Here is a 15,694-nt window from a genome sequence, read left to right on the forward strand (position 1 = left end):
TTTCAATGCAGACAACTTTTATTCTGTATTTTCCGCTTAAATATACGCACTCGTGATCTTTTTCTTCTGTGAATGATCTCTTTATGTGTCCTATGATCCTGAAAAATAAAAATAAGACAAATATTAATAAATGCAGGAGACAAGTTTCAGTCGTCATCGTACTATAATGATCCGTTATTAACTTGTTAACCAAAGATGTACAATTTTATTAAGTGTGAGAAATGAAATGAAAAAGTTTAAGTGAGAAAATCAGGAAAGAAGCGAATATATAATGATATATATAATGATCCGCTATTAACTTGTTTAAAGAAAACAAACAACTTTGTTACGTGTGAGAAATGAAATGACAAAGTTTAAGTAAAAACATCAGTATAGAAGCTACAAAAACAAGAAACCAATTACCGTGTTTGTTCTAGTTTATCGCTACTTCTTGACTTCTGTCATTTATGAGTCTATGAAAGACGTCATACTAGGAGCCGGGTAGCTGCTGAATGATCGGACGTAAGCATACACTCGCACTTTGTCGAATCTACGAGGAACATTTTTCTTTGTCAGTTATACGTTATTATCAACCACTGCTTTTATAAAAACGAATATCTTAACAAAAGCTTTACTTGGAATAATCGAGATCTTTGCAGTTTGTGCCTGACGTGCCTCTGGCCTTTGCTACATTACACGGAAGTGAGGGAGTCTTAGGCACTGTGACGGTGTAAGTGGCGTATGGACTCTTACACATTTGACCACCGTAGAATTTTTTGGCGTCGCCTTGAAGTGTGCAAAACTTATGCCCTCCCTAAAAGATAAAAAACAAAATCAGCTTAACAATATGTTCCAACACATTGGTGTGACTCGGTTCAACTTTCTAAATATGCGATATAATATACAAAGGCAAGACGTTGTCAAACGCGAGTTTCATCTTGTGGACGGAACGATCCTACAACGCAAACATATTGTGGAATAACATCTGAAAATAGCTTGAAATTACCAAAGGGTTATGCAAAATGTCTTCCAATGAATCGTCGTTGACAGACGTCACCGGATCCTTTCTATCAAAAGACATAACGTTGCCGCCGTAAATATTTTGAGGTTCTTGTTGAAGATAAACTGACGTCTTCGTTCCGTCTGAAAGCGGCAGCAAGAAGTACGAGTTGCCCATGTGAGCAACTTTTACGTAGATGCTGAAGAATACGAAAAGATCAAAACAAAAAGGAGGCAGATGTTTTGCATTGAGACATGTTCAATTGTACGCGTAGTCTTTGCATAGATTCGCGTCGATAATTTATTTTAGTTACGCAAAAGCTTCTCTCGTTTAAATGCAGTTAATTAAATTCTTTTTCCAACTTAACCATTTCAGCACTTACTCGTCTGGAACATCCTCTGGTTGCGCAGAACCACTCAAGTCGACATACATGGATACTAGGCGACCGTTGTAACAAGAGTCACAACCCACGCTGACAATGTTATTGGGCTCTAGATCAATGGTTATCGTAAATCTTCCGGTTTCCTCAAGGTTCTTGAATATGGCCGGCTGTTCTGTCTGTGTGTGCACCAAAACTCAACACATTTGCAACGTTTATTGATGTAAATGTAATCTTAACTTGTTGCCAGTGACAATTGGCGTCGAATTTCTCAATTACGAAGGAGGCGAGTGGTTGACTACCAAATGGTGATTGATGCAAGTTTCTAGTGCTCCAACTCCCATACGATTAAGTTAGACTTTTACCTTATTGTATATCCGCACAACCGTGTAGGTGTGAGAATCTTCGCCAGCCGTTGTATCCAGCGTGTCAAGAAAATCTTTTCTTTCACTTTCCAGTTTTCCTTTTACTGATTGAAGATGAAAAATCCCGTTCAAAGATCCAAGATTGTTCACCATTGGCTTTAAGCACATGACAGTGCAAAGGAAAATTTAAGAATAACTTTCAACATATTTTCCCGGAAACATTACAAAGCACAAGTGATACTTTACTGTGGTAATTATCGAACCTGATCATTTTTTTCAATTATCTAATTTGAACCGTCCCAGTGTTACTGGGTTTCGGTGCTTACCCGGTCTGAAAATGCATTCACGTAGTCATCAAAAGCGTTAAACTTCCACAGACTCAAAAACTGGGAAGCTTTGGCAAGATCGTATAAAGAATGCATGATCTCATCCTCTTGCTGTTGGTACAAGCTGAAACATCAACGACTGGTTATAAAGAGCAAGATAAGCTTGGCAAATATCAAGCAGCAATTAAAAAGATTTTACTTGAAAACGTAGTCCGTGAATGTCCTTTTGATAGACATCGGTATGTTATTGATCGATGAATCGACAACTGTGACTAAGTCGGACTGTCCTTGACGAATCATTGTAAGTCGGTCGTTGATTAGCTGATAAAATGTATCGGTTATTCAACATAATGTTTACGATATGATAGGATGTAATTTCTTGCGTCTTCGTGTTCAAGGTTTGTTAAAGTAAGTTGCTATGGTCTGAAGAAATCAAGGTCGAAAAAAGCAAGTCGAATCCAGGACCCGAAAGATTGTCAGTGATCGTGACGCGACACCTGATCGAAAGACACTTTATCGAACGACACTTAATCGAAAGACACTTTATCGAAAGACACTTAATCGAACGACACCTGATCGAAACGACACCTGATCGAAACGACAGTTGATCGAACGACACTTTATCGAACCGAAAGTTGATCAAACGACACTTTATCGAACCGACAGTTAATCAAAACGACAGTTGATCGAACGACACTTTATCGAACCGACAGTTCCAGCAAGATTTTTGCGTGTTTCTCAAACATTGAAACAATGAGTCATTGTGATGTTCAGCTATCTGTCCATGTTTGTTTGATAAAGTTGGATTTTGTAATTTTTGAGATATTGTGATATTTATATAATTTTGCTCTCTCTCCGCATTGAAGCGTATTACTCATTTACGCACCAATAACTTGACTAAATATTCTTTTTCGTTCTCTTTTCACAGCGGGGGCGCGGCGTAACAAGAAGAATTTATAGAAATGTGTCACTTTTAGAAATACCTAATTTACACTAAATTCACTTTCTTTAGTTTTACAATTATGATGTATACAGGAAGCCAGATGATGTTTCTACTAACCTGTAATAATCTCATCAGTCTACGACGCATAGGTTTCTAGTAATTAACGATTGCAAATGTGTGTGCGGGGTTGGCCACACCTAGTTTTTTTAGTAAAATCGCGAGCCTGGTTAGGATAGGGTTAAAAGATCCACAATTTATCGAAACAACTGACGATATGCACTGTTAAAAGCACGACAACTGACGAAGTGCACATTTCAATCGCATTCATTTAATTACAAGTTGTGTGCAATTGCTCGAAGATAACTTTTTATGTCCATATTCGTTGAGTCATAATTTTCGACTGTGCTCTTCAGCCGTTGGTTGACAGCGTCGTAGCGCTTCTTCCGAGGTGGGCCATCGATTCCAGCACTCAATTGCTCAATTAACATTTCGTTGGAACCTTGTTCCTGCTTAATTTTTTTGACGAGTCTGCGAAGTGTCGGATGGGATATTGAGACACGCTTGCTGAACGCATTGTGCCATCCTTCAATGCTATTATTCGTTCGTGGAAGGTCATCTTGAACCCGGTGGAAGACATTCCAATATCATTATTAATATCATATTCCATTCCAATTCCAAATAGGCGCCGGAAATGCGTGATCTTAGCTTGCTTTTCGTGAATTTCATTGTTGAAAATATTTGTTCACATGTGTACGTGCTACCAAGCATCGAAGCCATTTATTTTGCGCTGTCGGTCAAGCTGGGATAAAGACCACTTTCAAGAAGCTACTTTGTGTAAAAATCAGACAGCGACATGCCCCTTGCTATTAAATTTTGCCTTCAATTCCTTACTCTTTGTATCTATAATGACTAGTCTAGTCTACTGTACAGACAATCTCGTACTTAGTAATTCTCGTGCGTATTCTTGTGATATCTTATTAATATGTGGGCGGGCCGGCCGCCATGCGAAATCGAACACTTTATGATACAAATATAAAATATAGATATAAAATATAAATCGTCAACTTTATGATATATACATCACAATTCATTAATGCACACCATTACAAAGACCGCACATCACAATGGCTCATTGTTTCAATGTTTGAGAAACACGCAAAAATCTTGCTTGAACTGTCGGTTCGATAAAGTGTCGTTCGATCAACTGTCGTTTTGATTAACTGTCGGTTCGATAAAGTGTCGTTCGATCAGCTGTCGGTTCGATAAAGTGTCGTTCGATCAACTGTCGGCTCGATTAACTGTCGTTCGATAAAGTGTCTTTCGATCAGCTGTCGTTTCGATCAGGTGTCGTTCGATAAAGTGTCTTTCGATAAAGTGTCTTTCGATAAGGTGTCATAGTACCGTCAGTGATAGGGTCAAAGTTGCGTGGAAACAACTACACGTTACGTTTGTTCAAAATTAAATATCACATAAACCCATTTTATTAATTACAACTGATTGGTTTTGCGTGGCGCTTGCACATGTCTTTAGACAATGAAATATTTGCTATGTTAATGTCACCTTGGAAAACAGTCTATGAGTCATAGACACCTTAAATAGAAGGACTGGTAACTTCTATGCTCGGTATCTGGAACTTGGGTCCCAAGTTGGAACTTGGGTCCCATCATAATTTGTGTCAAATACATGGTAAAACCTTCATTCTGGTGTCTCTTGGGGGGTTTTGAAGGGTGAGAAATTACTTTTTCATACTTTTAACCTTCTACAAGGTCATCTGAAGGTCATCTAAAGGTCATCTAAAGGTCAAATCACGAAAAAATAGTCCAAAATCACTCAAAATATTGCATATTTTCCCACTTAAACAACTGAAACACACAGTATGTTCCCCTGTGACTGAATTAAAATGTATTCATGGACAGTTTAGCCTGAATATTTCAACACGAACAATGAAATTTGTGAAACAACAATGAAAAACAACAACAAACAACAATGAAATTTGTGAAACAACTATGAAAAACAACAACAAACAACAATGAAATTTGTAGAAATGAGTAATCAAAATACTTGTTGGCATACTAAAGATACTTGTTCAGTTTTTAGTAGAGAGTTTTTCTTTTCTTCTCAAACAGCCGAGTTGTCTTTCTTTGTCACTGTTGTCAAGCACAAATGCTTTCAAAAGAATGTTTGATAAAGTAAGACATGCTCCTTGAATTACAACCATTGGACTATCAATACGACGCAAAGCATGGCTGAGATGAGCTCGGCAGCAATGCAAGTTGCACTTACCAAACAGTTTATAGGCTGAGTGTACAAAATGTACTGTTGAGAGTAGAGGTACAGTTAGTCCACCTCTATTTAAGTTTGTGAGAAACTCCGAATTAATCCGATGGTCGTCATCATTTTCAGTTTCGATACACAAGATATTAGCTGGATATTTGTGTTCCAAATATCCAGCTAGAAAAATACATTTATGCTTGACACTGTCATTAGATTGCACTAGGTCTTCAGTGTCAGCAATGGTGATGTCAAATTGATCATCATCAATGCAAATGTTAGAGGTGCAAGGCACATCATGAGACTCGCACGGAGTTGACTCATATTTTAAAAGTGCATGGAGATTTTTGGTTTTTGCAGCTGCCTTGATATCTACAATGTCAATATAGAAATTACCTCCACTGCGTTGTCTGGCTTGACCAAAGAACTTTTCAAGGGCCTCATCAGCAAACACACCAGGTAGAACGTAGATGAAGTTGTGCTGAGTCAGTAGCAACTCTGCGGCTTCGATGTTGGCTCTTGTAGACACTACAAATGCTTCTGCAGTTTGATTAGTAAGCTTCTGCGTCCGACCTCGACCACCTGACCATGCACAAGAGGATATAATGTCACAAGTTTCATTAAGTTTCTTGAAACTAGTGCAGTTCTTGGTCCATGGTTGACGACACTCATCACGCATGTTAATACCAGAATATCGATCTTTCACATTCATCATGTGAAACCAATCAGTGATGAGTTTGACAAAAATGATGGTGCCCTCGTTAATGCCAAGTTTATCCTTTAGAGTTGAAAGAGCAGCAACTGTCTTGTCATTGAAGATCTGGCATACAAAAGGCACGCTTTGTCTCTGCAAAGATTTTGGGTACACAGCTGTGTATGTGATCTTGGTAAGACGGATGCTGTTTTTCCGGTCTTCATTGTACAGTGCTTCTATGTCCTTCCATCGTGCAATATATGTGTTTCCATCTTTTGTGAAAGAAAGTTCCTTATCATGCACCGTTATCCAGTTATTTCTTATATTTTTAAAAGAATGAACGTAGTCAAAAACAAGGAGAGCATAAGAATTTATAGCGTCAATAAAGACTTTACCAGGGCCATGTAATTTACCATAAACTGCAACATTTGTATTGCAATTATCACCTACACAAGAAATTATACTACCACCAGCATTTTTTACCACTACTAGAGCTTCCAATAGAATTTTCTTGAGTTGATCTGAATTAAGTTTTGCAACAGGGTAAATGCGTAGTATATATCTAGGGCCACCAAAATGGCAGACAACTTCAATCACCAAAGCATGTGTTGCAAGAACTTAAGCTTAAGCAAGAATATAAAGATTTTTGTCAAAACGTCGACCTTCTGGAGGAGTGAGCAGTAACTGTAACTGAGCATAAATAAACTGGAAATGAGGCGAATCAGAACAGCTCATGCTATTCAATTCCTCTACAGCACTTTTTAGATAGTCTGTATCTTTGAACTCATACTCAGTAATGCATGACAAAATTTTGTCTAACTGTGACCACTTACTAAGAAGGCTATTCTTTTGCAGACAACCAGCTTTGAAAAAATATGTTTTAGGTATGTCCTTTCCATTTTTCTCAACACATTTAAGATGCAAAAATCCAAATGACGATTGAACGCGTTGAAAATGAAGAAATTAAATAACAGAACGTCCTTTTGCATCAGTTTTAGAAATGTAAATGTCATCACTATCACAAAAAAAAAGATGATCCTTTGAGAAATGCTGCTTGATTTCATTACAAAAAGAAGAAAAGTCAGCTATCTTATCCAGGCCTTCAGTACGGAATCGTTCCTTTTCAGCTCTCGCCTCTGCTGAAGCAGTTCTAGGCCTAGTTCTGGGTGCTGAGGAGACCTGCTTTAAGCATGACTTTAAAACTCCAGGGAAAATGGACGGTGGTTGGCTTGGTCTTTTTCCACCTTTAACTGAAATCCATTTACAGTCAAAATGATTAGCACAAGCATAGATCTGCTTAAGCTGTAGCAAACTAGAACGTTCATTTGGCATGGCATCAATCCAGCGGTTTCGTTCTACTTCATCAGTTGGAAATGATACCACTTTAGAGTACGGTTCCTCCCTGTAATTGCCTCGACAACCATATACATTACATTTCTTAGGCATTGTGTGTTATTAACAGAGACCCCTGAAAAAACTTTGTTCCGATTATGAAATAGAAAAAAAGAAAAGTTGCTTTAAAAAATTACCCTACTCTATCGGCATTGCCATAGCCTATAATTGGTTTCATCGTCACATGTGCTTATTTATCAGCTATTGAAGCAGTTAGAAAGCTTTAAAGTCACATATGCTTGTCTGCATGCCTTATTTTAAATATTTATACAGTTCTTTTCCAAAATTCAAAAGATTCGCGGCACACCTGAGAATCTGTGACGGCGCACTAGTATCTGTGATTGGGACCCAAGTTCCGTAACCCGAGAGTGCGAGTTACTAGTCCTTCTATTTAAGGTGTCTATGCTATGAGTATATCGTATCGTAACGTTCCATACTATGACCAAAACTTACGATTATCTGAATTTGGATGCTGATTATTTTGTCAATAAGGGAAATACGCAAGTCCGCGTCTCCGAAAAAATCTTCCATCACTCTTTGTAAATTTGCAACCTGGGCCAACAGATTTTAACAGTGAGTATTTATATAATATTTAAATTTACTCGCAAGCTTTTCACCTTACTGTATTACAGCTCGTTTTCGTTCCTATAAATATAATCAAATAACTATAAAGGTGTTACCCTTTCACGTTTTCAGCGTTGAGCAATTTATTACATGCATCTTTGTTCCTACCGTGTCACTTTTATCCTCGGTGTCAAGCAAACAGCTAAACTCCCGGAAGAGTTTACGTTTGTTTTTGGCAAGTTTACTTCGCATAATGATAGGTACAGCGTCGACATTGGTCATTTCGGGTAAGCTAAAGTTGTTGTAGTCAACATCCGCCGATTGAAATGCGAATTCTATTCTGAAAAGTAAAATGATTTAAGGATGATAGAATTTAACCTTACAATCTGAAGAAAATGTTTCACAGTGACCTAAACTTATTAGAATCTTAATTTGTCAAAATTCGTTTCAACCTTGATTTCAATATAGATTGTGCGTCCAAAATAGTTGGAGCGTTACAATCCGGTTCATCAGTAATCATTTTGACATGCAAGCTGCGAAAACATTGGGTTTTAGACATAAAAATCACCAACTATCAACGCATTATACTCGACTTACTTTTACTGCGCTGTCATATGTTTGCCAAGGATTCTTTCCTGTAAAGCCACCGGCGAAACCAGTGACCCCATCAAAAAAATCTAGTACGTTAAAGGCTTTTGGTTTGTTCTGAAAACGAAACGAAGTGGTTGCAATTAATTTTCTGCAATTTTCATCAACACCTTAATGGCTGATATTGAAAGAAATAACATTACCTTTTCCACGATTGCTTCTGAGAGCAACTTGTTGATTTCCTGTCGTTGATTTCTCATCATTACTTCAATTTTCGTCAGGGCATTAATGTAAACACCTTTTCTAGATGTTTGTACGTTTAAGTCAGAAAGAAGTTCCCTTGTGGAATCTGTATATCCGGTGCCCATTTGTAACTTTAAAGCTCCGCTTAATTGCTTCACATCGTCCATCTAAACCGGTCAAAGTTGAACATAGCTTCAGAGTTAATCGTTGAACCCACACACATTGGAGGAGATAAAACTATATTTAAGTTATTTTCAATTGTATCGGAGCAAGATTTCAAGCAACAATCAAATCAGCGGACCAACGTATTTCAGTGATTGTTTGGTCCACATGGATTTCAAAGTGCTAATTAAGAATATTGTAGCATTTGAGAATAAATATATCCATGCTCCATGTTGTGAATCAACAACAAAGAAAGAGATTTCTAACTTATCACAATTAAATCTTTAAGACATATTTGAACAAGGCACATGACAAAAATACCTTTTCCTTAACTGTGTTGAATGCATTTTCATAAGCGGTGCCACTGACAAGTAAATCTCTGCTTGTGTCAGAATAATAATCCCAGTGTTTGGTAGGAGCGCAGTATTTTGCGTTACCGTAGAAATCAAATCCATTTTCCAGCGCAATCTTTAACGTGGAAGCCTTGCACATAACATTGTTTGTAAGACAAAAATAAAACGTTTGTAACTTGAACAACTAACTGCTCAGTTCAATTCGATAACCTTTGTATGCATGGAAGAACCTTCGTCTGTTGCTGACATCAGAAAGTCAAATATTTCAAGTGCTTTGTCGGTGCGATTTAAAAAAAAATCAAACTCAGCGCGTCGATAAATGAGCTCTAAGAGATCATCTTCACCAGAGAACCAAGCTTTCATGCTTCCAGTTTTAACATCATTCGTCTCATCATCGCCATTTATTCCCTGTCAAAGAAAAATAAACATGAGTGGACAAAATTGACTTCTTCATCTGTTCAATGAATCATAAGCCTTGCTACGTCATTTCGCTGTCCGTATATATCGTTTCCGTTCCGTCCATGCTTGCCAGTACTACCAGTTGATCCGCGAAGACCACAGTCTGTATGTTTAAAGCACTGTTTACTTTGGGCGTTACCCATACTTGAGTAACTATATTCGCACCTTTTGCCGCATCCACCGATTCCACCTCTCCTGTTGAACAACATTCAAGGTGAACAATAATAATTTCCGGTTGGTGAAACTAAATAGACAAAGCGACTATACCCTCCGCTTGCTCCGTCTCCGTTGGCTGCCTTGTCACCTCCTACAGCTATTGGTTTCGTCACTTTAAACAAACCAGAAACTCTTGCTCTTTTCAGAATTATTTTTTTTGCGGTTCCTCCTTTCCCTGAATCACCTGCTTTTTGACCATCACTGCCATCTCCACCATTACCGCCGTTGTAACCTGTTTGTAAGTTTAGTTTGTAGGTATATATAACAAACATGATATTTTTTATCAAACTTCCATTCATCATATGGTTTGGTAATTAGTTATTTTCAAACCTGATTTTATGACAACTTGATTACATACAAGTTATTGTGACTTACAGTTACTTTCACGCATAAAAGTAAAAAAAATGTTAGTGAGTACACGAACCGCGAATAAGTCTATTATAAATTATCTAGGTAAGATTTTTCAAAGTATAGCAATTTTACAAAGACAAAATATAAACAATAGTGAAAAGTTAACGTACCACGTCTAGATTTACAGCGCCACGAGCAGTCAGCAGGGACGCCGGTAGCATCGCGACCTATACTTCCTGCAACACCATCTCCACCTATTTCGCCCCTAGCTCCGTTGGATGCCTAAACAGTATAAGAGGAAACAATGAATTATTTTATTCAAGGTAAACGCATCAAAACAGAAATTAAAAAAAATTTAATTTGACATAAAAAAATTAAAGCAGCGACACGAGACTAGTTTTTAAGTTTCGTAATTTCCGGTTATAAAGTGCGCGGTAAATTTGTTTGTTGTTTCAAAAAAACAAGGCTTCAAAAATAAGTTTCACCGTGGCCGACCCTAGCGACTTCTCTGTGATCGCTTTTTCAGTTATCGTTTTGACGACAAAGAGTTAAAAGCTACAGCACAGCATACCTGGCTTATGAGTTCAACATTGCCATCAATGCTATAAACGTAGATTTCAACAGATGTACTTGGAATTCCGTTCCTTCCATTTCTGCCGGCCGTTGCCTGTGCCGCTTTCCCAAGTTGCTCGCACGTCGAACCCGAAACCGATTGACATACTTCCGGCGCCTGCAACAAAATACGTGGAATTAATTTGGTATTATAGATTCGTTAATAGTTAGATCCAATTAAAAAGAACAATGTAGTTATATATAAAGGATGCACAGCCTAAATAGGTGTTGGCACGCTTCCATTTCTGCGGCTCCGTTAATATGTCAAAAAATCTTACTTTTAGGGTCAACTTTTTGTTGTTGGCGATCATCCTCCGCGCCAAGATTTTCAGCTTTTTGAGTCCTTGCCAAGTGACGTCATCGTCCAGGTAGAGTGTATCACCTCGAATTATTACTTCATAGGGCGCTTCACTTGCCGTGGAGTGTTGGACCGGGAAAGGCAAGTAGTCTCTGCGGTGTACATTGGTCAAACGGCTTGTTCTCGACCATTTGCGGCGTAAACGAGTGTTGCAAATCACATTCACCTCGCATTTTGCATTTTTCTTTAACTAGTATAGTTCTACGACCATAGGTTTAATTTTTATCAGTTATAGTTTTATACTTGGTATTTGATTAAAGCAGAATTAATAACTAAAAGTTTCTTAGTCTCTACGGACTTGGCATCAAACAAGTTGATTAATTTAAAACAAATTGATTCCAATAACAGTTATTTACTTTTTAATGACGTCACTCAGCATTTTGTTAACATCACTGATGTAGATTTCTCTGCCGAAAACCTCATAAGCATTGGTGGAGATTTTTTCTACTGATGAAGTGAAAAGCCAACACTTCGGAGGGATGTCGTAGAGACGTAGACGTTCGTGGTTTTTGTTCCAATTGTTTTTGTTGTTACTATAAGAAAAACATTTGAAACTGTCCCGAATGGCAAACAAATTTTTTTTACTAATCTATGACCATACCATGCAATATTTTGTCTTTACCATTAAAATAATAACAACATCCTAATACAAAGACGGAAAATGATGCAGCCAAGTTCCACCTTGGATATTTTGCACCAAACTAACCTGTCACTTGTCAATTAATTCTTTGTTGGAAAAATAGAGTAAAAAAAGTTTTCACGTGAGTGACGAAAACGTGAGTTATTAAGAATATTAAAGACTTTGTTATAGATTTTTCCCGTAACCGAGACGCCTCTGCTTCAAGCTATATCCGAATGAACTCGGTGTATTATACAGGATCATAAGCTCATGAAACGATTCTTTGGATAAGAATAAGATTTAGGAATTAAACTGTACATATACTTTCACGATTACTTTTCATTGGATTGAATTTACTTGAAGAAACTAATTCCGACCAGAGATAACTAACAGACGGACGATTGTTGAAATAATTGTATGGATGAAGTCGTCGAAGATTTGGATTAGTGATTTCCCAATACGAAAAAGGAGACATGAAATTGGTTTCCGAATGTCGCTGGTTTTGATACGGATAGCCTGCAAAGTAGGCGGTCGCTGCATAGAAAACATACAGTAGGCCTATTATATAATATTTAGTAACAACACAAATGAATGAGCGATGATTTTCCAATCGCTGCCATGCAACCTGTGTCTAAAGTTACGATAAAACGTGATAAACTTCATAACCTTTTCATGAAGTCAAACTATTCAGATGAAATTTTGCCTTTTAGGATTCCGTAAATTTTAGAAATTGTATGATTTTGTTCGTTATCATATAAACCTATCAAGACTTACCATTGTACCTGCATCCCAGGTAACACAAGATAGCGACAGAAATAAACAGCGCCCGAATAAGCACACCAGTCAGCATACTTGGTGCTTAACCCAATTTTCAACCTGATAAAGCTTGAAAAAGTACGTTTTAATGTTAACTTTCCTATTCAACATCCAACGTTATATTTGAATCCAGAATGACGGTTAACGCACTTGATGGGGCTATTTATATCAAATATCACACGGAATTGCTGACGTCATGTCGGCAAAGTGTGAAGGCGCTTGATTTATTCACAATACCTAGAATCATTTTTCAGAACGCTTTAGGCGTTAAAAAATTGATTATGTCAGTTCCATTAATTTTTGAAACGCAACGTGGGCTCTTTTTCACCTATTTACAAATTACTGACACTTTTAAAACAATTAAAGAAGTGTCACGTGCTGAGCTTTTGCAAAACCGTACTTATTTGCGGCTATACTGAGGCAATATGCACCTTTGAGACCGGCAGTAACGTTACAAACAGTTACCAAGATTTGAAGGCGGCCATGAACCGCTTACCAGTTAATTTACATATCTGGTTGTGACTGAACTGACTTCTTGTTAAAAAGTGTTTTTATAAATCTTTAAAATTATGATTTGTCCTTTTACGTCTGATCTTTTCCACTGATTTATAGCTACGCAACCTCAGCCTACAGACACACTCACAAAATGTAACAAACAAAGATATTCACCCGGTTCACTTCGAAATGAAAGATAAACTTTTGACCATGGTTTGGCCAAAGCTTAATATTTGTTCAAATTTCAAATTGCGTTAAGTTGAGCCTGGAAACTTTCAATTTAAATATAAATCAAAATTTACTGGATTCATCTTTTGTGTTCTCAGTACAGGTCAAAACAAGTTTGAGAACAACGGAAATGTTCTCTAATTTTTAACGTAGTTTAGTTGACCTTCAAAATAAACCAACCACAAGAAAAATCAAATTGACGACTTACACAAGGTACGTGTTAACAGTATGAAGTCGAAATGACGCCTGTGAGCTCAATCCTCTCTGTGAATAATTATGATTAAAAAAATTGAGTGAGCTAAAAGCAAATATAGAATGACCCAAATCATCATATCATTTAGACTTGTATTTTGTTGTTTAAATGATTTGTTTCCATCACTGCCGAAAAAAGAACGCAATTTCAAACAATCGAACAATTATAAACTAACTGTTTATTTCATTTTGTTGGTAATGATGGGAACGAAGTTATGTTTTTGGACAGCAGAGGAAAGTGGATATCTCGGATGATGCAACGGGTTGTATTAATCAAAGGTTGAGCACAAAATTCCAGTCGCCCACACTTAATCAAAGTGATGTCACAGCTTCAGGTTTTTCAACGTAATGTGTCCTTTTTACCTCAAACATTATAAATTGTAAAGGAATTTTAGCACTTCCAGTAATTTTTAACGCGGAATTCGTTTCCCTATTTCCCGGTTTATTCGCACGAATCACTCGCACGTATTCGGTTAAACCGACAACATGTTAAAATGTTATCATAATTCATTTAACGTTTAGTTTTCATTTCCCATCCACAGATAATCGATAATCCATAACATCGGCCTGAGCTTTCGATTCTGAGTTTAATAAACGAGCTTCCTACACTCGCTCGTGGAACTGATGCCCCATATTACCTTTATGCTGTATAACTGCATGCACTGTATGCTTCGTTTCCAGTTATAGTTATCCTGGGGTGTACATTGATGAAAGTGATAACTTGTTGTGTCATGACTCTTTTGAGGAGCCGTCCAATACCAAAAATTGTTGTAAAAGTTTTGTTCGTTTTATTATACAGTGATTTTCTTAAAAACCCGATTACTCGGAAAATCCTCCTCAAGGCACTATGAAATTTTGCATGTCATTTTAATATGCTTTGGACTATCATTCCATAAAATGCTATTTAAACGGCATGTATGCTTCGCTTCCATTTCGATAGAACCTGTAAAACACATTCTCACGAACAGGAAAATGCGACAAAGCCCATTACGGGACTATACTTAATCCCCGTTTTTCATCAAAACTGTGTATTTCGCCCCTGATCTAAACGGTAACATCGCCATACCAGGCCCAAACCTTAAGCAGACCAAAGTCGTTTCGTATCATTCAAAAAACAATAATCATGAGGTAAAGGAGAAAGCCATCAAGCATAGAAGAAGACAACAAGGATGACCAAGACCCTAACGTGCACGCACAGAGCAAAGAAACAATGCAATCGTCAACTATCCGAAGATTACTGCAATTATCGGGAAGTGAAGATTCAAATGTTAAACAGTTTGTATGATACCTTTTTTATATGTAAATAATTCTCCTTCAAGATTTGTTGTAGCCCTGTTGTTATATTTGTATCTCATTTAATGTTTATAGGATATCTATGTGATTAATCGTATTCCAGGCGTTCTCTAGCTCAGTGTCATGACCATCAATGGTCAGTTTCTTACTTCTGTTGCCATGCCAACGTAAAGAGAAAAACAGGAAGAACCTGTTACAATGTAAATTAAATTCTTAGATTTTCCTTGAATTGCTTTATCACGTGACTTATCGCTTGGCCGGGTTAACAGACACTGCCCTACTGCAGATCAAGTTCTTGTTTTGATAAACTTCCTTATTGTGTTCTCACATGGACCAAGTGTATTTGTACAGTTGTTTGAAGTTTATCCATTGTTGATCTTGCAGGAATTTGATCTACAGAAATGTGTTCAATTTATCTTGTTGTTGCAGAAAATGTGTATTTGATAACTTTGAAATAGAGATTATTGTGCACATTTGTCTGGATTTTGTGTCATTACATAATCGCATTTTCATGAGTTTACTGTAAATATTCTAGCGAACATAATAGTGGCTTTATTTTCGCACAACTATTAATTCTTTGAACATGCTCAAATGATCAACATTCATTCACTCAACATTCTCGCAATTCTAAAAATTGTAGTTTTTCCAAAGTAAAACATTGTAAGATTAATGTTTATGTCACTCGACTAACTCGAGTCGTTGCGACTCTGATTCGATTCAGAACTATCGTCACCAT

At 37.2% G+C, this 15,694-nt stretch overlaps 2 protein-coding genes across 2 annotated transcripts; both read right to left on the minus strand.

The window, feature by feature from the left end:
- Positions 1–8,448, minus strand: LOC143471186 (uncharacterized). Its single transcript, XM_076969578.1, has 11 exons — positions 8,366–8,448; positions 8,082–8,253; positions 7,803–7,901; positions 2,249–2,370; positions 2,050–2,173; positions 1,724–1,879; positions 1,362–1,537; positions 986–1,178; positions 615–793; positions 403–529; positions 1–98 (listed from the first exon to the last, which is right to left on the minus strand). The coding sequence occupies exons 1-10, from the start codon at positions 8,431–8,433 to the stop codon at positions 445–447; spliced, it is 1,374 nt and encodes a 457-aa protein (XP_076825693.1). The 5' UTR covers positions 8,434–8,448; the 3' UTR covers positions 1–98; positions 403–444.
- A 47-nt stretch (positions 8,449–8,495) lies between these two features.
- Positions 8,496–11,722, minus strand: LOC143470670 (uncharacterized). The gene is made up of 10 exons (XM_076968935.1): positions 11,612–11,722; positions 11,176–11,347; positions 10,857–11,015; positions 10,456–10,567; positions 9,986–10,166; positions 9,742–9,913; positions 9,470–9,667; positions 9,228–9,389; positions 8,705–8,911; positions 8,496–8,618 (listed from the first exon to the last, which is right to left on the minus strand). Exons 1-10 carry the CDS (start codon positions 11,632–11,634, stop codon positions 8,496–8,498), a joined length of 1,509 nt encoding a protein of 502 aa, XP_076825050.1. The 5' UTR covers positions 11,635–11,722.
- Positions 11,723–15,694: the final 3,972 nt, after the last annotated feature.

Source organism: Clavelina lepadiformis, chromosome 9 (assembly GCF_947623445.1).
Source record: "Clavelina lepadiformis chromosome 9, kaClaLepa1.1, whole genome shotgun sequence".
Classification (NCBI taxonomy): Eukaryota; Metazoa; Chordata; class Ascidiacea; order Aplousobranchia; family Clavelinidae; genus Clavelina; species Clavelina lepadiformis.